Consider the following 25,311-nt stretch of genomic DNA (forward strand, 5'->3'; position numbering starts at 1 on the left):
AAATGTCTCATAAGAGGAAAAAGCAAATGTTTTTTCCCCTTCTGCATCATCCTATAGCCCTCAATCTAATGTTCCACATTCAACACTGGGTCTACCAGCCTCCTCCACTGTCACCAGACTATCTACAATAAGGCTGCATATGATGTGGATCATAATAGCATCTTTGAGCTCTCAGCCATCCACATAATTTTTTTTCATGACTAGGGTTGCCACCTTTCGTCATGGCTAAAACTGGAGTAAAGCCACACCCCTCGTGTCACCAGTTGCACCGCCCATACCACTCCCTCTCCTGTCCACCCCACCCCTCTCCTGCCCACCCCACCCCTCTCCTGCCCACATTCTGCCCATTTTGTGATGTCATGGTGACATTACACGGCAGGGAATGCCCACTTTTTACGTTCCTGCTGCCTGCTTTCAGATGATTTACTATGCTTTTCTGCAAAAATGCATAGTAAATCAGCCAATTTACAAACTCTGATAGCCTGTTTCCTTTTTGAAACAGAATACCAGAGTTTGTACAGTGTTTTCCAGACTACCAGAGAATCAGTTTGATTTCCAGATAGTCCGGAAAAAAAAGGAGGGGTGTCAACCCTAATCATGACCTACCCTCTAACTTCCTCTCTTCTTTGATGACACCCAATTGGTGGGTGTGCAATTACCTCATCTCTTCAGCTTACCCCTGTGCAACCCCCTGTTTCCTGTTTGGGCCATACCTCCCAATTACAATGTCTCCAGCCTTTAATGGGGATTACTGCTGGAGAGATCTATGGAAATGTCATTCTTCCAGGGATGCTAACATCTATCCCTCCCTGCTACTGTATCAGTGGCCCAACCTCTTAAACAAATCCAGTTCAGCTAGGCTGTAGTTAGGACTTTATCCCTCTGTACTACTGGAGAGGATAAAACAGCTTATATGTTAAGGAAAGACATTTTGTGAGGAATACAAAGCTCAATTTAGCACAGCTGAATAATAAGTTAAAATTTACAATGTAATATTTTGGTATGAAATATCTGTACAAGTTAAGAATGAAATTCAAAACTGTGTTGCATGTTATCGATATTACAAAAATAATCCATATATATATATATATATATATATATATATATATATATATATATATATGGTTCCCGTTTACAAGCTCGAATTGCGACATGCTCAAAATGCGGAAAGCCGAAACCAGAAGACCAAAACCGCAGAATCTCGAATAAGCAAAACACCGAAACTATCCCAAACAGCAGCTACGCAATATGAAAAGCTCGAAAAAGCTCGAAAAAATACTAAAATAATTTATTAACCACACAATTATTCCTTCTCCATCCTAAAATATTAAATAAACAAAAAACAGTGCAACACAACAACTTCAGTGCACAGACAACAAAATAGGAGCACGCCAGCTAACAATATCGGCTTCTGTGCTAATCCGTACGCCAGAAATCCAAATTAAATATTCATCAGTTTCTCTGACAACAGGACTTATCCTCTTCTCATCTCAAATCTTCAGTAATCTGGCAATAGCCATCAAAAATTCTAAACATGCATAACTTGATCTCTGCTTTAATACATGCTCAAATTTAGCATGGCGACGTAAAACCTTCCGTTTCTTGGGTGAAGGAGGTGTACCACAGCTCATACGAATCCTAAGCTCATCCACCCTATCTTGCTCTCTAGCCAGCACTTTCATGAGTGCTGATAGGTCGGTCTGTCTGTGGCCCAGCAAACTCTTTAGCCTATGGTGCCATGCCTCTACACTATTCTGTGTATGAGGCAAAAACAATGTATTCAACTCATCCACGTTCCAGAACGAAATTGGAAACAATGGTGGAAACCAAGAAAAACCAGTAGTCCTAGTACAGAACTTACGAACCTTGCCGAGCACATACCAATCACAAAAGTATCGCAGCAGTTCTATACCTTCAGCAGGAAACACTGCTTTAACTTCATCAAAACCACTGATTACATCACTCTCAGGCAAAAATGCTAATGCGATCAAACATTTCACATGCAACTGAAACAAAAAGTTTGTATTATACAGATGTGCAAGACCCAATTGTTGAACCTTTCTCCATATGTTCTGTGAGAAATTAAATAGACATCCCTTAGCTGTAACACCCTGTAAATTTATCAGTATACTTCTTCTGGCTGCTATCTCAAAGTCACTTAACACGTGCTTCACAGATATTTCCAATCCATGTTCGTCCATTAAGCGCAACACACAATTCCACATGAAATTGTACGATTTAAGTGACTTCTTATTCATTATACAATATAATAATGGCACACTCTTATGGAACCCTCCGTATTGAATCAGCCCATGGATACTATACAACTGCCGGCACAATATCCCTTTGTAGAAGAACGTACCATCAACAAGCCAAATAGTGGCAGTACTTAAATCAAGTAAATTTTGCTTAGTGGAAAACACCGCCACTGTTGTATCTGTGACAGCACCTACTATAGTCTTACTTAGAAATACCCCAGACTTAGTTGCAAACTCATTTACATTTATATCTTGCAACTTTGCAATGCGACTACTACAACATTTTGATACCTTACGTCGCATCCTTCCAACCTGCTGCACTAGTGCTTTAAGAGCAGGCAAACTGGGAGCAATCACAGTAGAAGTTGATGCCAACACATCGTCCACAAGCAAACAAGGAGCATCTCTGGAGTTCCTCGCCTTCACCTTTAAACTATGGCATACTCTGTACTGCTCAACTTCAACAGGGTCTCCAGGATGCATATGCCTCACTGACTTCAACAACTGTTCCCCATTGGGCACACTCATAGACACAGCCATACCTTTACATTTTTCATCACGTTTCCATTTACAGCACCAGTAAGTCTTTTGTTTGTAGATCTTCTCTCTATGTAACACATAGCCATCTAGCAAAAGCACCAGAGCTCCTTTCTGTGATAAGACAGTCACATAAATTTCACCAATCGAACCTGGGGCAGTGTCATTACCATCTACAGGCTGCATGTTAATGAAACTATGTAATAATCGGCAGTGACAGATACTTCTCTTTGTTTAGCATAGCCGTCAGCCACTTCTACACCTTTTAAATTTCTCGCTTCTCGGCTTTCGAGGTTCCGGTCTTTCGCCTTTATAGTCTCGAGATACTGCATTTCGATCATGTAGCAATTCGAGCTTGTAAACGGGAACCATACATATATATATATATATATATATATATATATATATATATATATATATATATATATATGTGAGCAGAAGTGTGATAAATGCATAAAAAGCAATGTTATTCTCAGAGGGTTGTTTCAGATAATAGTCATCTGTATGCCGACACAAAGATTTCTTGAACAGAAATTTCATCATAATATTTCCAGTCTAGAAAGCACAGTACAGTAGTCAAGCCAATACAACAGTATATCCTGTAAAGAACTTAATGGTGAAAAAAACAGTGACTGTTGTGAAATTCTTGAAAATCAAAGGAGGTGGTGTTTCAATCTATATTAGAGTTAAATTCACCTCCCTTCTAGTTAGACTAGACAACTCAATGGAGTTATTCCAGGTCCAGCTTACAGTGGGTAATACTCCCATTCAAGTCATAGCCAGTTATAGATCCCCCTTCATGTGTCAAGACACCCATGAAGCCTATTTGTCCAAACTAGAGACAATCCAAATTTTACCGAACACACTGGTTATGGAGGATTTCAATTACTCCACTATCAACTGGCAAACTAATGCTAGCCCTAACTCAATAGCGCAAAAGTTCCTTGACTTTGTTCATTCAGATGTCCTGGAACAAATTGTCAACCCAACAAGAAGAACAAACATTCTAGATCTGGTCCTCACCAACAAGTCAAACAAGTGTACTGCTACAACTGTTGAACCCTCAGTAGTTAAAACTGACCACAAATCTGTCATGTTCAAGCTGGCACTAACATCAAAACTCACAAAGGGTGAAATCACACAAAAAACCTTCACCAAGGCAAACTATACCCTCCTAGGTGAAGGTATAAATGCATTCCAAGCCCCACCCCAAGCTGGAAGTGGTAACTATGCCAAAGCTTACACTAAATACAATCACTTGCATAAATGTATAATCTCAGCTGTACCAGAAAGAATCATAGCCAGAGTGCCAAGTAAAAACAAGCTGCCATTGCAGATATCCAACAACAACAAACTTTACCATAAACACAAAAAGTTGTTGTCCAAGAAAACAGAGGCAAGACCTCAACAATACAAGAGTGCCCTCCTCAACCTCAGCAGGGAAATAAGATAACTTGTCATATCATCCAATGACTACTTTAAGAGAAACTTAGCAAGTACAGCCATAAGCCCTTTTACAGCTATGTACACAACCCAAATGGTAAGACCCAAAGATGTGCAAAACTAGTGGCCATAGCTTTTTTATGCATGTATCACACACATTGACCCTACAGAGATAACAAACCTGCTAAAAGATAGGTATGGTGAAAATTTCACTCCCTTATCCCCTCCTTATTTACAACAAACCTTCCTCCAACCCCCCCACCCTACATATCTGAAGAGCAGGTCCTCAAAGCCCTATCCAAGGCAAAAAGCACAACCTCTGTGGGACCAGACAACATCCCAGGCTGTCTTTGAAACAGGCTAAAACATGAACTAGCATCATCACTAAGTACCCTTTTCAATCATAGCCTAAGCATAGGCTTTGTTCTTATGGAATGGAGAACAGCTATAGTTATTCCCCTTCACAAAGGTGGCCTAGCAACAGACCCAGGGAATTACACACCTATAAGCCTGACCAGCCTCATTTGTAGGGGAATGGAAAGTATAATCATGAACCTCATAAATAATGACATAGGTCACCTCCAAACACTGGATCTTACCCAGTTCGGCTTTGCGAAGGGCAGATCCTGCCTGTTAAATCTGGTGGATTTCTTTGAAAGTGTGATCAAGGCCACTGATGAGGTGCACACAGCATACCTCGACTTGGCAAAGGCTTTCAACACAACCCCACATTCGGGCATTACCGATAAACTTAGCAACCTGAATGTATACCCCTTCATTGTAAGATGAGTTTCCACCTGGCTGACAAACCAGACACACAGTATCAAAGTGGGTAACTCCACATAAACCAGCAGACCTGTTACCAGAAGGGTTTTGCAGGTGTCAGTGCTGGGCCCCCTACAGTTTGGTATATACTTCTCAGAAGTTCAGGTCAAAACTAAGAGGTTGTGGCTGACCACGTTTGCAGACAACTGCAAACTAGGTGCAATCATTGGATTGCCAAATGATGTCAGAATACTCCAGGAGGTTCTCATGCAGACCAACAGCTGGTGTATTAGTCACAGTCTCAATCTAAAAGCAAAGAAATGCATCACCATTCCCCTAGGCACAAACAACGTCCCTTCACACTATCAAATCAACGACAATACTCTCAGTACCTATGAAGTGGTAAGGGACCTGGGATCACAAATTGACTATGACCTTAACTTCAACTATCATGTAAGGAAAGCTTTCTACATAGCACAATATATTAGTAAATGCATCAGCTTGAGAGCAAAAGAAGTTATATTCCCCGTATACTCGGCACTTATCCGGCCCATAATTGAGAATAACTCGCCAGTCAGCATGTACTGTACTAAGCACATGCAGCAATTGGAGACCTCAGAGGTTTCTAACAAAGAAGATCAAGAGAGTCCAGCATGTGCCTTACATGGACTGACTAAATCCCCTGAAACTATACTCTGTATCATATAGACTTCTTAGGAGAGATTTATGCCTGCCATACAGAGCAATCCAAGACCCAAACCTAATGAGCTTGTTGCATATCCATAAATCAAAACAAAATAAATAATAAACAAATAAATAAATAAATGGGACTAGGGCTATCCATTCCAGGGGGGGTCTATATTATACCACTGAACACTTAAAAAATGAACGATGATTAATTGACCCCATGTAAGTGAAAGCTTACAATGTCGAAACCTCAGAACAACGATTTTTTTCCAAGGGAAAAAATTGCTGTTCCAAAAAAAAAATAATAATAAAAAAACTTTAAAACATTACATAAAGTGGGGGGGCTTTGCCCCCCCCCGACATGTGGGGCTGTGCCCCCCACACCCCCCCTACTTAAATATACCAACTCTGAGATTGCACTACAGTGCCAGAAACGGCAAAGTAATGGAAGCGGCCAAGCAAATTCTTTCCCAGGGAAAGAATTCGCTTAAAAGCCACTTCTCTATTTTGCCTTTCATGTTGGATCAAGACGTATTCGACAGAATGCGTCTGCGATCACGTAATAAGAACCCTTCCAGGGACCTAAATATGGCCTGTAACGTAAATAGGACATGCTGGAGGAACAGATTTAACTCCCAGCAACTGATGTGTCTTTGGAACAGGCTACCAATTCATGTGAAACAGAGCACCTCTATAACACCTTTCAAGAGGAACCTGGACAAGTGGATGGGGCACCGTAAATTCTTACCAGGGATAGCACCCACAACCCTCCTGGACATGGGCAGTCATCACTAAATACAAACTTGGGTATTGACTAGTATTTTTATGGTATTACATCTGGATGAAAAGGCTAGGCTTAAAATGACCTCCGGGTCGATAGCTTAGTAATCTCCTATGATCCTATGATTACTGGAATAAAGAAGGACTCCACAACAAGGTGTCTAGTTTGCTATCTATTCATTTACATATGACTCATGTTTTGGAAAGATAAAATCCTACACCATCCTCTTTGATGCCTCAGGAAAATGAAAAATCATGTTTAAGAGATACTTAATCAGGCTCTGTCAAGACAAAGATTTGATTATAAATGCTCCAAAAGGAAGAAAAGATGAGAAATCAACAGATTTCCAGTGAAAAACAGCTAGAAGCAAATGTTCTGGACTAATGTGAGCAATCAAGGTGCTTTGATGTTTAAACTGCAGAGGGCACAGAGTGCTGAAAAGAAACAAGAGGCGCATTTTAAAACTAAATATATTTCACAGTGTCTGTTTGAGATAAAGAGGCATTGTCCTTGATGTCTTCAGAACGAAGTATCTGAAAAAAGCTTCCAAATAAATAAACAAAGAGGTGTCCCAAGAGACACTTCCTGAAGTTGTAGAAAAATCAGAGTGCCTTAATGAGCTGAAGAAATCCCTAGCAACATTAGTTATTAAGCACATGAAAAGATGTCCGTGCTTCTCCAGATTTGAAAAAGTGCTTAGAAAGCAGATGATTCATGAACAGTAATGAAACATAATACTTATTGAGATGATAGACCGAATACATACATACAATGTGTTGCAAAGAGAGCATTTTTTATAAATGTTAGTAACTGCTGCTCTTCAAAATAATGCTATTAAAGAAATAATACTAAATGAAGCAGTGCACATAAATGTATAGTGCTAAAATGTTGCAATGATTTATAGTTAATTATACAATGACTGGCTGGTAACATCGTAAAACGAGCACACTGAATGGCCAGCCCAACCAGCGTGCCCGTTGAGAATATATAATGGAAAAAGGCTCGATTGGCAGGACTTTTTTCCGTTGATATATTCTTTAATGTTAAGGGTTTAAAAAAAAAAAAAAAGCGTAGCAACTGAGATCTTCTTTTCTCCGTTGCTTACTTTCCCAAGCACTGATGTACTGGGTATGCATGGGAACACAAGTTCCAAATGCATGCGCAGTGCATCAGCAATGGCAAAGCAGTGCTGTCCAGCAGTGGAAGGACAGCACGGCACTGTTATACAAGGACATTATTTAAGAAAAGTAAGCATTTTTTTCTTAAATAATGTCAATGTATAATAGCCATAACCCACTTCTGGGTGTGGGTAATGCTTGACATACCCACGGTTGTCTTTGTTTGGTCACTTGGGCTTCGCCCTCGTGACCAAACCACACCAACCGTGGGTAAACTCAGCATTACCCACACCCAGGCATGGGGTTATTGCTTAAATATTTTATGTCGGGTTACAGTATTAACTTATTACCGGCTATCTACCTCAAGAGCTAAGCCAATGTTTTGCTTCTGAAAAGGGTGGAAGCAATATATCTTCATATTTATTAAAATATTTGGTACCGTTAGCTTTATTCAGTCTTATATATAGGTCTTATGGCTCAGTGTCAGGTAAATGATTATGTAGTCTGAAAAAAAAGCTGATAGAGCTGGTAGCTCTACATCTCATATCTTGACTCCTATTTCATCTTTCCAAAAATGAATTGCACTAGTGATTCAGTTCTCCTACCTGGTTAGTCTGTCTATCTTCTGAAACACACTTCTGCAATGAAGTGCAAGGCAGAAGTATAACACAGAGAGATAAAGTGAGGAATAACGGACAGAATGACCTCAAGGCCAGTAGGACTAGCAGAAGACTCAGACGGTTATTCACAAGGGCAGAGCCATGCTCATACCATGCATGCAACCATTTAAAGTAATCTACTTATTTTAATACAGCTGCAACATGAGCTGTGTTTAGGGTTGCAGCGGTGCTATTATATTAGTAAGTCACTGTCTGTCATTTGCAAAAAAAGAAAAGTACAGTAACCAGTCCACTAAATAACCATCTGAGTCTTCACTGCATTAGATAAGAGGTACAAATTTTGTTGCCTCCAAATTTTGTCACCATATTGCATCCACCATACAGGGGTAGCAAGCAAATTCTGAGGATTCTCAGGGCAGACACAGTAAATAAGCCAGCTCCTAGCAGTATTTTCCTGTGAATATTTAGGCAACTACAAAAAGTTAAATGCACTGCAGTGTAAGGCATACTTACTGACACCAAAATTCTCTTTTGTAATGATTCAGTTTAAAGTCAATGAGCACATTATGCAGATCTACTCTGTGTAAAACTGATATTTGAAAATGGAATTTGAAAGACTAGAAGGTTACTGTGACAGGATTAAATAGCTATCAGTGAGAGTGACTGTTTTTGAAGTCAAACTTCTTATGGGATGGTGTGAAAGCTCAGAGTGAAACAGAAGTACGTAAGTCAAACTCCACCCACAAAGGGTGGATTTTGACCGCCATACTCTACTATAGCTTTTCAAACACACACACACACACACACACACACACACACACACACACACACACACACACACACACACACACACACACACACACACAGTTTCAGAACAAGCGATCCCCCTCACAGCAGAAGCATCTCTTGAAAGTTTCTATACCTCTCAAATCTCGACAGAGCCACAAATAATGGGGGGGGGGGGCAAAGAACCAAAAATAGGGACAGATTTAAAAAATTGCTTTTATAAACTTAAAAAATTGATGCCTTTAAATAGCACAGATGATCAACGGGGAAAGACAGCTTGTCAGTCTCTGGTCTACATAAACTTTACGTTATACATCCCTCCAAGTAGCTGGATGGACTCTTTACACACCTGGTTATCCACTGTAGTAATTAGTACCTATTGTAATGGCTTTATCCAATCATCTACCATTTAACACTTTACTTTCCTGAGCAGCGTTAACGCAGTCAAGATAAAACACAATTAAATGATTTTCAAATTATCAGGCTTCACAATTCTAGACATAAGATTTAAAATTATTTCTCAGTTCAATCTCTACATTGATACTTGATAAAAGTCAAATATGGCTACGCATTTAACTCATCCATTATGCGGGATCAACATTATCTGAATCCTGTCCCAATCAGAAACCTAAATTGTTAGTAGAGCCACAGACAAATCTAGCCCCAGGCCCTTACTAAAATTATTCAGATGGCTCACAAATCACAAGACAGCCAGGACATACTTCACGCTAGGCCCATTCCCATTTCACACACCAGTGATGCTCGTGCCCACTGTGGCAGCCTAGTTGGCAAAGCAACAGCACCCACTAATTTGGCAGTAACGGTATAAGAAAAACACTGAAAATTATAAACTAACAGAGTTAAAACAATTTTTATTTAGAACATTACATCTGTAGGTGACCCTAGCATAATGTGTGTTAGAATAACACATAAAAAGTAGAACGCTGAATATCAATCAGGTCCGCACAACTCTAGAAACAGGATTTAACATTTTAATTGCTCCTCCACAGCCTCACCGCAGAGACTCTGGTACAGCTTTAGCCCTTAAAGGTTAACCATCTACTACAAGACACCATTTCCAAGTGGTCAAATACACACACACATGCACGTGCGTGCACACATGCACACACACACACACACACACACACACACACACACACACACACACACACACACACACACACACACGTGCATCTGGGTGACATTTGATCCTTATGAGTGTACTTTAAATTTATTTAAAATTATTAAAACCCAAGAGAATCTTTACAGAGCTCAATCCTGCAGATTTCATTAATCCACAAGCCCTTGGGCACTAAACCCACCACCGTACAAGTAAATAAACTACCAGTTGAGACTTCATACAGGAGCAGTTATATGAGACCATGAATTAAAACTCCATCAAATCAATTAAAACACTCGGAATCAGGTTGAGCACATATTTAAAAAAAAAAAAAGAATGTGCGTGGTCACCACATGTGGTAGAAGTGAAACTTCTGTAAGGAAGTGTGAAAGAACCTATAATGTACTGTACTATTTGTGTTCCTTCACACTTCCTTACAGAAGTTTCACTTCTAACTTGTGTGGTGACCATGCGCATATTTTGTTTTTCTTTTCTTTTTTTTTTTGGGCAACTTTACTGCGTAATTAGCTAGAATATGTATATAAAGAGAGCAAGGCAGTTCAGAAGGATACATAGTTTAAAGTGACAACAAATGGATGGGCACATGTCTATCTATGATGCAGATGTAGATTTGTTAAAGAAGATAGTCCACCTGAGATTACTCAAAAAATATATATTATTTAGGCTATACACACACCTTATCCTGATGTGCAGGTTAAAGAGTATCATACCTCCCAACTGTCCTGAATCATTTTTTACAGAGTTTTGGGGTCCAAATGAAGAGGTGCCACGATTCCTGAGTGGCACCTCTTCATTTCTGATTTCTTTGCTTTTTTTTTTATTTATTGAATTTTCGCGCTGTTGGAACTGATATCATCATGTGTGCAATGACATCAGCTCCGTCAGTGCTACTAGCCAGTCGGAATTGAGCTCAAGGAGCTCACATCATCATTTCCGGCTGACTGCGAGCAGGCGGGAATTAAACAGCAGCAGCACTATTGGCAGTTTCTGTGCTTTGCTGCTGAGGAAGAAGAATGGTGGCTGGCTTTGCATATGCTGCTGACAGAGGTGCTGGCTTTTGAGAATGCTGCCATTTTTAGACAGAAGAATGAGAGGGACTTTGAGAGGTGCGGGGCACTGCTGGCTTTTGAGAATGCTGCTGTTTTCACAAGAGAGGGACTTTGCTTTTGAGAATGCTGCTGTTTTCACAAGAGATGGAAGAGGTGCGGGCACTGCTGGCTTTGAGAATGCTGAGAGAGGGACTTTTGCTGAACTGCTGGCTTTGAAGAATGCTGCCGCCACAAGATGGAAGAACTGCTGGCTTTGCTGCTGAGAGAGGGACTTTGCTGAACTGCCGAGAGAAGAATGCTGCCGTTTTCGGATGGAAGAACTGCTGGCTTTGCTGCTGAGAGAGGGACTTTTGCTGAACTGCCGAGAGAAGAATGCTGCCGGATGGAAGAACTGCTGGCTTTGCTGCTGAGAGAGGGACTTTTGCTGAACTGCCGAGAGAAGAATGCTGCCGGATGGAAGAACTGCTGGCTTTGCTGCCTAGGTAAGGAACTTTTCCTTTTGGTGCAAGTAATTAACAATAACAGAAAACTGCCAGCCTTGATGTTTGCCATAAGTGCATCACAGAATAAATCAAAATATCATTGGAACAGATGAAACTTTACAGGCTAAATAACAAGTGAATGACCAAAAACAAACTGTGATATTTAAATTATATTTGTGACCTAATTCCTTTGCCTCATTTATTTTGTTGGCATAATACCCTTACAAACTCTGTAGATAGAAGAGTTGTTCAATAAAAAATCATATTACTTTGTTATTGATCTGATAAGTGGCTTGCAGTGAAGAATCAAAGTATATGGTTATCTATTGGTAATACCCTGCTAAATGAAAAAAAAGAAGGCCAAATCCATTTCTTACAAATGTGGATGATTATGCCTAAAATTGAGATCTATTTTTCTGGGTACTCCAGTTTACTTCCACATGCAAAAGATATGCTATTGGGGTTGTGTGTGTGTGTGTGTGTGTGTGTGTGTGTGTGTGTGTGTGTGTGTGTGTGTGTGTGTGTGTGTGTGTGTGTGTGTGTGTGTGTGTGTAAATGCCCTCAATGTATGTAATAAACCTGGTGGCTAGAGGTATTTAGGCTCAAACCCTGTACCTTTGGTAGAGAGTAAAAAGAGCCTAAAGTCCCTAGCCACCACCATTTTTCAGTTTTGTCCAGATTTTTGTGCTAAGAGTTGAGAGCTATGGGCAACATAATTTGTATTCCCCCATTACTGGCTTTGTTGTTTGTCCAGGTTTTTTGTGCTAACCGTTCACAGCTATAGTGAATGAGAAGTCAGTTGTATTTACTATTCCCCCATTATTGGCTTTGTTGTTTGTCCAGGTTTTTTTGTTCTAAGAGTTGAGAGCTATGGTGAGAAGTGAGAATGAATTTGTATTCCCCCATTATTGGCTTTGTTTGCCCAGGATTTTTGTGCTAAGAGGTTGAGAACTATGGTGAGAAGTGAGGACTGAATTCACTAAAAGATGGCCATTAAGTTTCAGTTTTCCCATTTTTTCAAACTGGTGATTTAGCATAGTGGTATGCTGCACTGACTGTAGTGTATTGTGTTCTAAGTTCAAGACTTGCCAGTAACATGCAGGGTAGTAACACAACATTTTATTCTATCAACTTTCCAAAATTATACAAGCAATGTTTAAAATGTGTCCCTGTTTTTTTACCTTTTGCCCCACCCCCAAAAAACCTGAAATTAAAAATAAGTGTGAGAAGCTGTGCAAGATGCCTATGGCTTACACACTACTGTCATTCTGTTTATAGTTTTGGTGTGGAAGTAGATTTTTATGATGGAAATGTTCTGAATTGGGCAGTTTTGTAATTAGGCATTTTCTTTGCCTACAGTACAGCATACTGGAAAAATGTTCATTCAAACAATAAATTTAAAATGTATTCTGTCTAACAAGTGTGCTGTATTATACAAGGAATATCATCTGGGGTGTCTTCTGTGCATAGTCTGCATGTCCTCCCTGTGGTCGTGTGGGTTTCCTCTGGGTGCTCTGGTTTCCTGCAACATCCCCAAAGACATGCTGCAAGTAGATTAGACATACTAAAATTGGCCCTAGGCGTGAGTGCATGTGTGGGTGTGTGTATGCCTTCTGTGGAAGGTTGGGCACCAGGCTGGCAACTTGACACTGTGAAACTCCAGTGCGAATCATGAGCGGACAAGGTGATCCGCTGTGGCGACCCCTAACCGGGAAAAGCTGAAAGAGAGAGAGAATAACTTAATAAAGTCAGGACGGTGTATCAAAGAAAAGAACACATGTATGTTTCTTGTTTTGTGTGCAAGGGGCCAATGATTTGAAAACAGCCCAAAGGTAATCTTTATCCACCACTGGCCAGATGCATTTTCTTTGGATGTGGTGCAGGTTTCACTGCTGTTTCAATGAATGTGAGTTTCAAGGGCAGAGAAGTTTTAATGCCAAGTCTATTTTCATTGTGAGACAGTATTGCTTTGTTTATCAGATGTCTGTTAGTGTTTGCTTATTGATGTGCTGCAAAATGTAAAAATAAAATCCAAATAATCATTGTAGAAGTAAAGCAGTATGCACACATTATGTATGCAAATTAGATGTTAATCAGTATACATATTTGTACCTATTTTTCATGGCCCTTGTCCAGATTTTTGATGTTTCCAGGTTGAGGGATATGAAGAGTATAGTAATAGATTTGTTCAAGAAGTGTACAGGCATCAGATTAGAATAACAGCATGTCATCTTGTTTTTACAACATCCTGTTTTCTGTCTCTAAGGCAGCAGCTGCAACATACTGTTGCTTGCTGGCCAAATCAGGGAAAACAGCTGGTACCACGTCAGTAGTATAGTTATGATAATAATTGACCAAGGAATATGTGAGGAAATGAAACAAGGCTGTCTCTGTGATGCAGAGGAACAAAGCCATGTCTTAAATTAAGATGACCTGAATCTTAATAGTGGTTTAGCTACTGGAAGAACTGGGCAGGCAAGGATGGGAAGCATCCACCAGCTATTCCATCCTGGACAGATAGTGCTAACAGTTAAGCCAACCTGTTCTCATGCAAGTAGAGGGTTGACTAGGGGAATGTGTGCTTATCAGTCCTAAGCCACTGATTGCAGTTCTCATGGGTGAGTGTATGGGAGCAGATACACACACACACACACACACACACACACACACACACACACACACACACACACACACACACACACACACACACACACACACACACACACACACACACTCATATATGAAGAAGGCATAGGATTCCCTTTCACTGAATGAGGTGTACATGTCTAACATCAGAGGTGAGGTTTGATCCAAAACAAAATGAAACAAATACAGGACAAAACAAAAAACTATGCTTATTGCCAGAATACAAGCAAGCCTCAATACTGCCATGGGTGCCTGCATGATGGTCTCCTCTAGTCAGATCTTACCCTCACTGCAAACTACTCAGGATGGAGACATGAAAGGCCTGGACTGAAGGGGGGAGGCTCAATGATTGCTAGGCGAGATGGGAAAAAATGCAAAGAAAAAAATAAAAATTTCACAACAGTTCTGATGCAGGATATTTTGTAATATATCTAAGATGAACAATGCGTTGTGAAGGCATTGTAGAAGCAGGCATTGATGATATGTGACTTTGCATGGCTTGAGCTTGCCAAAATTATGCAAGCCTATTCTGTACAAATATGAGGTTAATGGGGCATATATTTAAAGCAACAATTTCTCTATTAATCTGTTCAAGAGGCAGTATGATCAGAATGATGCTATTTTCAGGCATGATATTAATGTGCTGTCTCCCACTGAGCTTTCTATGGCTGATTACCAATTTTCATTCAGCTGTATTTTTCAGATGCTTCTTCAACTGTTTAAATTTATACTAGCAGCACATATTCTACTTAAAATATTTTAATTTGTTACTTATATGCTGCCCTTGCTGATCATGCTGTGAAATGAGGTATAGAGTTAAAATGTGATACTACCAATAAATCAAGAAGCTGATCTTGCAAACACTGTTTAGTAATCTGTACAGACTGGCAGCCCATGCAGGACATTTTAAGCCTAGCCAATTTCTCTTCATAGTTGAGAATCAAATCCTGTACCATGGGTTTGTAAGGTCCTGCCAACCTACATCATTTAAAAAAATGTGTTCTGCAAAATGAAACTGCTAGACCACCTTCAACAAACTTTTTGCTGACAGCATTAGATGGACATATGACATGCAAATGAAAAGAACTCGGTGCAGTCCACTATTATTGTTATGGTGCAATTAGATACAGTGCCGATGATTTAGTATTTTTCAATTTTGTTTTTCTTGTCATACTCTGTAGTTACTACTTATGCTGAAGTCCTTGACTTTGCTTATGTAAAGTGTGCTTTTATGTATGCCATTATGTTTGATTCACTATACTTTTAAATAATTCTTGGGTGTGCCACTCTGGAGAGAAATTTGAAAAGGAAAGTGTCATTTTATGCCATTTTTTCTAGCTACACCCTTCCTAACACCCTTGCTCCCATCCTAAAATATGATTTTCACTTATTTATTTTTGCACTTTAACAGAAAGTTGCATAAGCATATTTCTTCTACAGCACATGACAACAGGGATCCTAAGTTTGTGTTTCAGTTGGCAGTCCCCCTTCTTATGAGTGCCGGCACCATGCCACACATGCTGCGTTGACACACATTGCTTGTTGAACTTTAAATGCGGAAAGCTTCTCATTGCTTCATGAATACAATACTAAGTTTGACTGCACTATGGATCAGGGTGTGTAGTGCTATGCCCAATGATGCTGTAAGTCATGAAAAGGCATGTGATGTGTATATAGTTTGAGCACTGCTGCAGGTAGTACTATAGGGTGCCTGACCGTCTGGCTGTCCTGATGTGGTAAAGTTGCTTACTATATCTCTGCAGAGTATTGTCCCAGTTGCACCATTTGAGTTGTCACATGTGCACTTTGTAACCAAATGTCTAACTATACAATTTTCTAAGTGCATCAAATGAGTGCATTTACTGAAGCATTGGTTCTTTCTGTCATATACTCTGTCCAAGATTCACATAGAAGTACTTCTGCACAAGGTTTGCATAGCTATGCAGCACTGTATACAGACACATTGAAGTAGCCACTATCCAAATGAAAGCACACAGTGCTTAAGAGCAACTGCATCTCAGGTTATGGAAATGGGCCAGGTAATAAGTATGCAAGTGGACATACAGTGTTACAGTGCAAGTAAAGTTGTACAATCAAAAGTATGCCAAAGGGAGAAGATCACAAAGCAGTCATGCATTACAAAGAGTGAGTTTGTAAGATGAAGGAATGATCAGACCAATATATCCTAATTAGTGTAATTAATGTAGAAGCTGTGCAGCACGATGCTTAATCCCATGGCAGGATGGCACCATACGATTCATACAGCTAAACAGCCATAAGCATTATTGGCAGCTGCCCTGCTAATGGTGTCCATATATGTTGGCAGAGTTGGATTCATAAATGCAATGAAATAAGGAAAATGGGACAGTAAGCATAGGTGACACAAAAGGGACACATAGATGAGTGTCTGCAAGATATTTACTGGAATTTGGACATTTTTGCGAGAAGGGAAGAGAAGGATGGGGCAAAAGGAAAGCAGGGTATGCAAGATAAATAGGACTGTGCAGTGGAGACAGACAAACAGAAAACTGCACAAACAGGCACAAACACAAATATCACTGGATAAGGAGATAAGAGATGGACAAAAGACATACAGTGACTATATCAATGATGACGAGAACGGGTGGACAACACACATGGGATGGGCATTACATGAAAGGCTTAATCAACAGCCAATATGTCATCTCTCGTCCCAGCCCAGAGGGGCATTAGAGGGAGCCATCAGCACTTCATCTTAAACAGCTGCTACTATAATAAATAAAAAAACTCTAAATATTACAAGCATTAGATCTACAAAAGTTACTGCCTAGTTAATGGAGTTTCAGATCTCAGGCAGTAGTGTTCACAATGCTGTATTCCACAACATTGTTGTGAAGGAAATCAATAACTTGGTAAGTATGTTGAAAATGATCTTAAAAGAATTCTTGTCTTTGGGAAGGATATGATTACAAATTACTATACCCTGGTAATACTGAGCGATGAGGTAGTAATCAAACATGACAAGCCTTTATGTACTCCAAAATTAAAACTATTAACTACATATAGACTTTTATACATGTCTTGCAATGAAGTAGTAACTTCTAATGCATCTGGTTTTGTTTTGAAATAAAGTTCATACAACAAACATATGAAATCACCTACGTGGCTTCTTTGTGGTGGTGTTGACAGGACTACTAATTGGCCCCGTTCCAGCAGTATTGAATGCTCCAACAGTTACATAATACAATGTACTGCTGTTCAGTCCTTCAATCCTTAAAGACTCCTCTCCTCTTTTTACTTTTCTTCTATCTGCTGAATCTTCCTTTTCATCAGCTTTCCAATATCTTACCTAAAATAAAATATTATTTTGTACAGTTTCAGTTTTCTTGAAAATAAAGGAAAAGAAATACATGTCTAAAAGAGTTTAATACTTAATATAACAAATACTATTCTCAAACATATGTTCTTTTTCAATATCTGACAGTACTGTACTGAAAACATACAAGTCGGTCATTTAGCTGCCAAGATGGCATTTTTTGCATACTTGACAATATGCAGACTCTATTACTTTTCTAGAAAATTTTCATAGCACAGACGTAGTCGCTATCCTGTCCATTTTGACAACATGTTGATACAAAAACAACAGCATGTACCAGTATCACAACACTTTCTTAGTTATTCTTTTGATATATATATATTGTAGTGTCAAAGATGTGGGTATGACATCCTCCTACTGTTTTAATTTTACCATACCCACCACTTGAAGAAACTTGTAACTGCAGTGCTTTTGTTGTGTGTTTCTCCTTGGGAATTTATGATATCTAATCTGATGTGCTCATATTTTATTCATAATCCTGGAAGGCGTGACAGTGCAGGTAACCCAAACACATGTATACGCAATGCACGTGTGTGTGTGTGTGTGTGTGTGTGTGTGTGTGTGTGTGTGTGTGTGTGTGTCTTAGGTGGAATGATATCAACTACTGAATAGATTTCCTACTTTTATACATACTATACAAAGCTATATATATCAAATCTGCCAGTGTCGTCTAATAAAATATCAACATCAAAAAACTGTGTTGTCATATTCCAGGGCAGCATAATACAGAACTGTTTAAAGTTAAATTCATAATATAAAAACTGCCTTTGCTGTGGTTCTGTCAGACTAGTATTGGGCTGGATTTTAAAAACACAGGATTAGTTATTGCTTTGGGGTGGTGTAATCTTCTCAGTGCTTTGTATATGTTCTGCAATTTAAAAGTTATCTTGGACTTCAATCTTTGTAGATAAAGCATATTTCCATCAACAGGTGATACTTTATTTAAATTATTTCCAACTAGAGAACACTAGTAGGTCACCATACCTCTCAACTGTCCAGATTTTCATTGAGTGCCAGATTTTTCCTCATATTTTTGGTCAGTTCCTCATAAAATTTGTGGTTTTCTGGCAAATCACTGAGGCTTGAAGTCTCTAAATAATGGTATGCATTTGAGTTTCAGACTAGATATCTTTCAGAAAAATGAATGCCAGCACAAATCCTGTTAATCCAGGAACTTCCTATGATCATAAAAGCAATATTTAAAATCTGTCCCTATTCTAGGCCCTTTGTCCCCCATAATTTTACGCTATGCCCAGATTTCTTACACTAAGAGGTTGAGAAGTATGGTAATTGTACATTGTAACTGTATTGAGTGTGATTGAAGATGAGTATCCATTGTGACTAGTTCAACAGAATGGGCACTGGACTACTAGACGTGATGTATGTGAATATAGGGGAAAGTTTATGATAAGGCAATAGCTTGAGTTGCACAGGTCTGCTGTGTCATTCACATTCTATGAACTGCATTGGCTGCTGGAGTTTTATACAGTCATACCTTCTCCAACGGAAACAAAACCAGGCATCCAAGTTATTCTCTTCTAGTCTCATAACATAATGGAATAGTTAGGATTCTGTGGATAAGAAATCAAATAACTATGACTTCAAATAAGAAAGCACATGGCTTTTGTCTTGCAGTATCCACTTTCTAGAACTGTGAGCTGTGCTCTATGTAAATGGCTCACCCTGATGAAGATGCCAAGTTAGCCTAGAAATCCTACATATATTGTAGTACTTTGGATGCTGTTAAACAGACGGACATTACTTATTCATAGGCAATCAAGTAAAGTAAATGTATGCTTCACCACAAAGTAAATATTACTTTCTCAGAAGCATCAAAACCTAACTGTACTTACATGAAACTCCCAGATCAAACACTATAAATTAAATTACCATATAAAAAAAATATTTGAAAGAGAAGTCTGCTGTAGTCTTAGAAATATGAATATATTAAAACAAGTCATCTTTAATTACTCAGAGGAATAAACATAATCTAATAGGATACATCTGACTAAATATAATTAAACTGCTGAAAAACTATTTTGACTGTTTTAGAGACAGCTATATCAAACAATTTTATTTCTTCAGTTGTGGTATAAATTCAGTCTTTTTAATCCTTATAGTTTGCATTTGAAGTTGAGTGATAAAGCATCCTGCTTCCTGTTTTATTACAATCTTTCAGTTGGCATAACAAGCATCCAAATTAAATGAATTCTGGATAAAGGGTAGAATTCAGAGGCATACTTTGTAATGCATGAATCTTCATTTGTTCCATTCCTTGGTTGTAAATATACATTTGTTATAACTTTTCATTGTTATCTCATTCCAACTATATTGCCACCAAACTCCCAAATAAATAATGCATAATGTCTATGAGTTATGTTTTACTTTCTAAAATTCTAGTTCTTCTTTCCCCAATCTATCTGGTGAAGCTGCATCATAATGTTGCCATGTCTATTACTATATAATATGCTACTGTAATATGCATTTTATAACGAAAGAGACCCACTGGATACAAGAATATCTTTTCAGGGTGCCTTGGAGCACTGTCTGGTCAAGTGTCTTGCTCAGAGTCACACAGAAGTGGAAGAAATCAAGGTGTATATCACTGATGACAGGAAGTAGCTCATTATTGGTTCAGAGATGTAATCCTGTGATTACTGCTAGATATCTATTTACTTAGGTCTAATACTGCAGAAGTATGCTTTTTGGGAAGTGGTCTTTCTTTTCACCCAAATACCTTGCTTTTCTAATTCTTTTATGAAGCTCATTAATACTAAAAGATAATATATTGAAATGCATACATTCTGGATTCCTTTCTTTTAAAGAAAATATATTTAAAGGTGTCAGATGAATAGACAATCTGTGCAATGTATATTACAAAGATGCAAAGAAACAGAGTTTGAGTATATGATGCAGAAAGAGAAAGAAAAGAGAATGACAGAGTAATCAGTTGTACATGACAGTACTGATAAGCACATTTTTAATACAATCAATTGCATATACAAGAATTAAGATATTTTATACATTTTATGTACAAGTGATACCCATAACCACCTAGAGTCTTAATAAATTCTGCCAGCAAGCAACTACCTACACCGTTGCAACATTGTACATTCACACTATGGTTACATACTATTTAAACTGTTGACAGTTGCTGGCTTTGTGGCCTTATGGGACAAGGCATGACACTGACAATGGATCGGGGAGGATTGACATATTACACCACAGATACTATGAAGACACTCTAACTCTTCACAGAAGCATCAATTACAGAAACATCACTGTTTCTTAATGCAAAGGAAGTCAATAAGGGGACAGAGATGCTAATGATTTTAACTAAATAAAGGACTTAATTAAGAGAGATAAAAGGTATATTAGGAAAGAACCAGCCTATATTTACACCAACAAAACATCATCAACATTAGACAATTTGTTAGAATTACTGATAAATCTGCAATGTCTTCCTACCTCAGAGTCAAAGAAAGATGCCTTCACTCCAACTCATAATGTGTAGTTCTTAATTAAAATGTTTTCTGGCCAAATATTCATTTGTGAGAATAATATAGGCTAATATCTTACTACAAATCAGGCTCTCTTCTAACACCTTACAAAAAAAAAAAAAAAACATACATCAATCACCATAACTGCCTAAGCCTCACTGAGCAATGAGCTTTTACCCACATTTTACTTCTGAGAGATCACAACAAGACCTAAAGTAAAACAAATTATGACCATCCTAGAAAAATGTTACTCTTCAGATACAGATCTCTAGTCACATACTCGCATTTCTAAAAATAAGTTTGCAACATTTATACTAAAACAGTTGGCTCATATATTTGGTCTTTCCCTAAAAAGATAGGTACTATCCCAATCACTTGGAGCTCTGGTAAAGTTTCATCTTTGCCAAAACAAATCAATCCAAACAAAACTGCATTTTTTTCTGCAGTCTGAAAAAATGACCAACATCATAATATCAGAAAAGTCATTTTATTCTCTCCTATAGATTACCATGTCATTCCAAGATGGAGTCAGAAGGTTTAATATCTACACAGACATGTATAGCGCAATGATACCCACTCTTCAAATCTATTTAAAAAAAAACTTTGATACTCATGCCAGTTTTTTTTTTAAATATACAAATATCATGTCATTTGGGTCACTTATGGTTTGTCTTTCACTCCACTTACTGAAAATTGGATTCATACCATGCTTAACAATTCAAAAGAAATTTATGAACTGTTAAAGCTACTCACTATAAAATCATCAAGGGTATTTCTAAGCATCCTCCTTCCTAAACCTGAATATTTCCTACCAATTACTGAAATGCCCTTTTTATCCATCTACGTCAAACAAGACAAAATAAAATTTGTTAACTCATCACTATAACACATCACTACCTTTATTTACATATACGCTTTATAATTTAGTATTTTACAAAAATTATGTCTTTATTCTTTATAAACAAAAGCAAAATACTGTTAAAATTGTACCACAATAACTTTTTGTAAAGCGTATGCAAATTACTTCAAGATTTATTAAAACTAAAAAAAAAAGATTTATTAAAATCAATATGAATTGCTTTAACTACAACTTATCAAATGCCACATTCTTAACATACATGGAAAGGACAAAATTGCATTTGTCCTCTTTTACCTTTATCCTTTCCTACAAAAAAGTTTGCCACTCCTTGTGAATAACTAAATGATGATAAACTTTATTGCTCTCTACAATTACAAAATTCTGGCAGACATATACTAAAAAACGTTACCTTGTACTTGTTCTCTATCTGCCAGTGAACATTTTTTTTTTAAAAAGTGTATGTGCAGTTTGAAATTGTTTTACTTAGGTCAGTCATAGTATCTACATGCTCTGCTCACAGCTACAGATCAGGAATATATTTGTAAATATTTCAGATCACAGAATATTCTCCATTCTAAGCAAAGTGCTGTCTGTATATGTGGTGCTCCTGGTGCAGAACACCAAAACTTTACTACTTGAGACTTCAATGTGCACATTAACCTAATTGACTGTTCTTCCCTTCTAACTCTGCATCTCACAATTCTATATCCCACCTTTAATAATTTTCTATTTCATATTCTCAAATACTGGATTTATGTTTGTCTGTAAAATAGCCAGTCTAGAAAGTGGCTGGTAAACTAAAGAGCAGCATAACTTCAGTAAAACAGAGATTTTTCACATAATGACTAAATGTTAGACTTGCTAGAAGCTGTTTAACTATGAACATATAAAGTCTTATAAGATTTAATATGACTTCAAATTAATGTACTGCTTTGTGTCTGAACTAGGTGATGACAGAAATAAGTCATTTGAGTAAATTACTTACATACTTACATAGGTATCAACTTAAAATACATAAATAATAAAAAAAAATGTTTTGTCTTTAATACATAGAAACAATTACATCAAGTGAGCTGCCTTTTCAACAACTGGCAAAATACAATTTAAAAAAATAATATTAGTTATCCAACAACATAAATAGTATTTTATATGAGGGAAAGTAAAAATTTATTTATGTGTTTATTTAACTTGTCGCTTATTTATTCATTTTTATTGCAGGATGGACAGTGATTTGAAACCTATTTTTAGTGGAACCCTGGAAAGCTACAGATGCAACATTTTTCCAAAAGTTTAGCAAGAAATAAAAGTCAAACATGAGGCAGTTACAAACCTGACCTGCTATTTTTCTAATTTGTAATTTTTATTTAATTTTCATGAATTAATTTCACAGTTTTTTTTTACAATGTATTCAAAGTAAAAATCAATCCTTACATGTATTATTTTTACATTTAAAATTCTCAAATACTTTACATTTCAAAATATAACAATTTTATCAATCAAAAATTATAATACAAATATCAATGTTTTCACAAAATGTCCATCTGCACATTATACAAAACAAACATTTGCCTTACAAACTCTTCTCATTTTTATGATATTCTATTTACATAATCTATTTTGCAGTCTTTGTATTTATCTTTATCCTGATCCTTTGCATAACCTGAACTGTATATGTAAGTATTTTCTATCATATATTCCTTTTAAATGAAAAATAACAGATGCACTAAATCTGATGGTAATCCCATTAACTTTCTTTACATAATAAGCAAACACTTTATCCATCATAAAAACTGTCTGTGGTATTCATTCCATGGATGTTTCATTAATATATGTATTAAATATTTATTATAGTTTACCTCAATTAAGCAAGTGTTTGATATTTTCCTGATATATATTCTATTTTCCATAAATTAACATCCTGAATTTCAAATGTAAGTTTTGCATATACACATCTTAAATTTCCTTCTTTTAAAGCAGATATACTACTTTCTGAGCTTAACCTTTCTGCATAAATTGGAAGAACTTATATATGTGTATTGATTCTTGATCAATCATCCACCAAGGCTTTAAAATAACTTCTTCAACTGTGGAACTTGTGTAATACTTGTATTGTCAGAACAAAATAATCCATACTTTCTTCTAACCACTTCTACACAATCACAATATCCTAGTCTTTCATACCCTTCTGTGACCCAGAACAAATTTTCCACCCAAACTCAATCATTTCTTTTATATTCAGTCTCAAGTATCTAATCTAACTGGCAACAATTTGACCATTAACTTATGCTACCTCACTTCTAACTAGCATACATTTCATGCCTTATGTAAACCTCAGGAAATATCTTGGAAATAATAAAGCTTTACTCAATCACATTCATCAGTCCTACATCTTTACTGTTAGACCATACTTGTGTACTATACACCGATGAAGTGTACAATTAAGATCTACCTGACTCTAGCAAAGGTATAATTCCTAGCAGATCTAATAATCTAACTTCTAAAGACTCAACCTCTCAGCAACAAGAACCATTCTGAAAATGTGGAAGTTAACTTGTTATGCCCAGTGAGGTGCACTGTGGAATCAGAATAATAAAAACAAGGACTACAAACCTAGCATTGGAGTGTCCAAGTGGAATACAGAAAGTGAATCAGTCCTACTGGGGAATCAAGAGGTTTCTGGGCTAGGTGAGTAGTAACTTTTGGCCCTTTCAATGCATTTGTTGAAGCTTAGGTCAGTTACTGATAGCAACCAGATTTGTGTGGGTGGGTGATTTTATATATATGTGTGTGTGTGTGTGTGTGTGTGTGTGTGTGTGTGTGTGTGTGTGTGTGTATATATATATATATATATATATATATATATATATATATATATATATATATATATATATATATATATATATATGAGTTCACTAAACATTACTGAAAACCCACAATACCGATGCCCATACACCCGAGACCAAATACCCAAAAGACTACAAGACCGACGGACCACAAGCGCAAAATTCAAAATCGCGAACATTTGAAACACATACAGTACACACATACACAAACACACAGCTTCCCCCCACAATCAAATGAATAAACTTACACTATATTTAAGCAGGGGGGGCAAGCCCCCCTGCACCCCCATGTGGGGGCCATCCCTCTCCACACACCCCTACTTTAATATTCTAACTCCGTGATCGCACAAACACACACACAAGACAAACTCACACCCACATATTACAGTCCCTCACACACACGACAGTCACAACACACACTAAAGCCTCTCACAAACACGC

General features: G+C 37.6%; 1 protein-coding gene across 1 annotated transcript in view; it reads right to left on the reverse strand.

Annotated features, from left to right (window-relative positions):
• The window catches only part of LOC122807067 (contactin-3-like), a 2,190,808-nt gene that overhangs the window by 49,106 nt on the left and 2,116,391 nt on the right, over positions 1-25,311 (reverse strand). The window contains exon 20 of the mRNA XM_044077995.1: positions 17,455-17,641. Within this exon, the coding sequence (XP_043933930.1) occupies positions 17,455-17,641 (187 nt within the window). The remainder of the gene's footprint in view (positions 1-17,454; positions 17,642-25,311) is intronic.

The sequence above is a fragment of the Protopterus annectens genome, chromosome 7.part0 (genome assembly GCF_019279795.1).
Source record: "Protopterus annectens isolate FY-2018-M chromosome 7.part0, PAN1.0, whole genome shotgun sequence".
Classification (NCBI taxonomy): Eukaryota; Metazoa; Chordata; order Ceratodontiformes; family Protopteridae; genus Protopterus; species Protopterus annectens.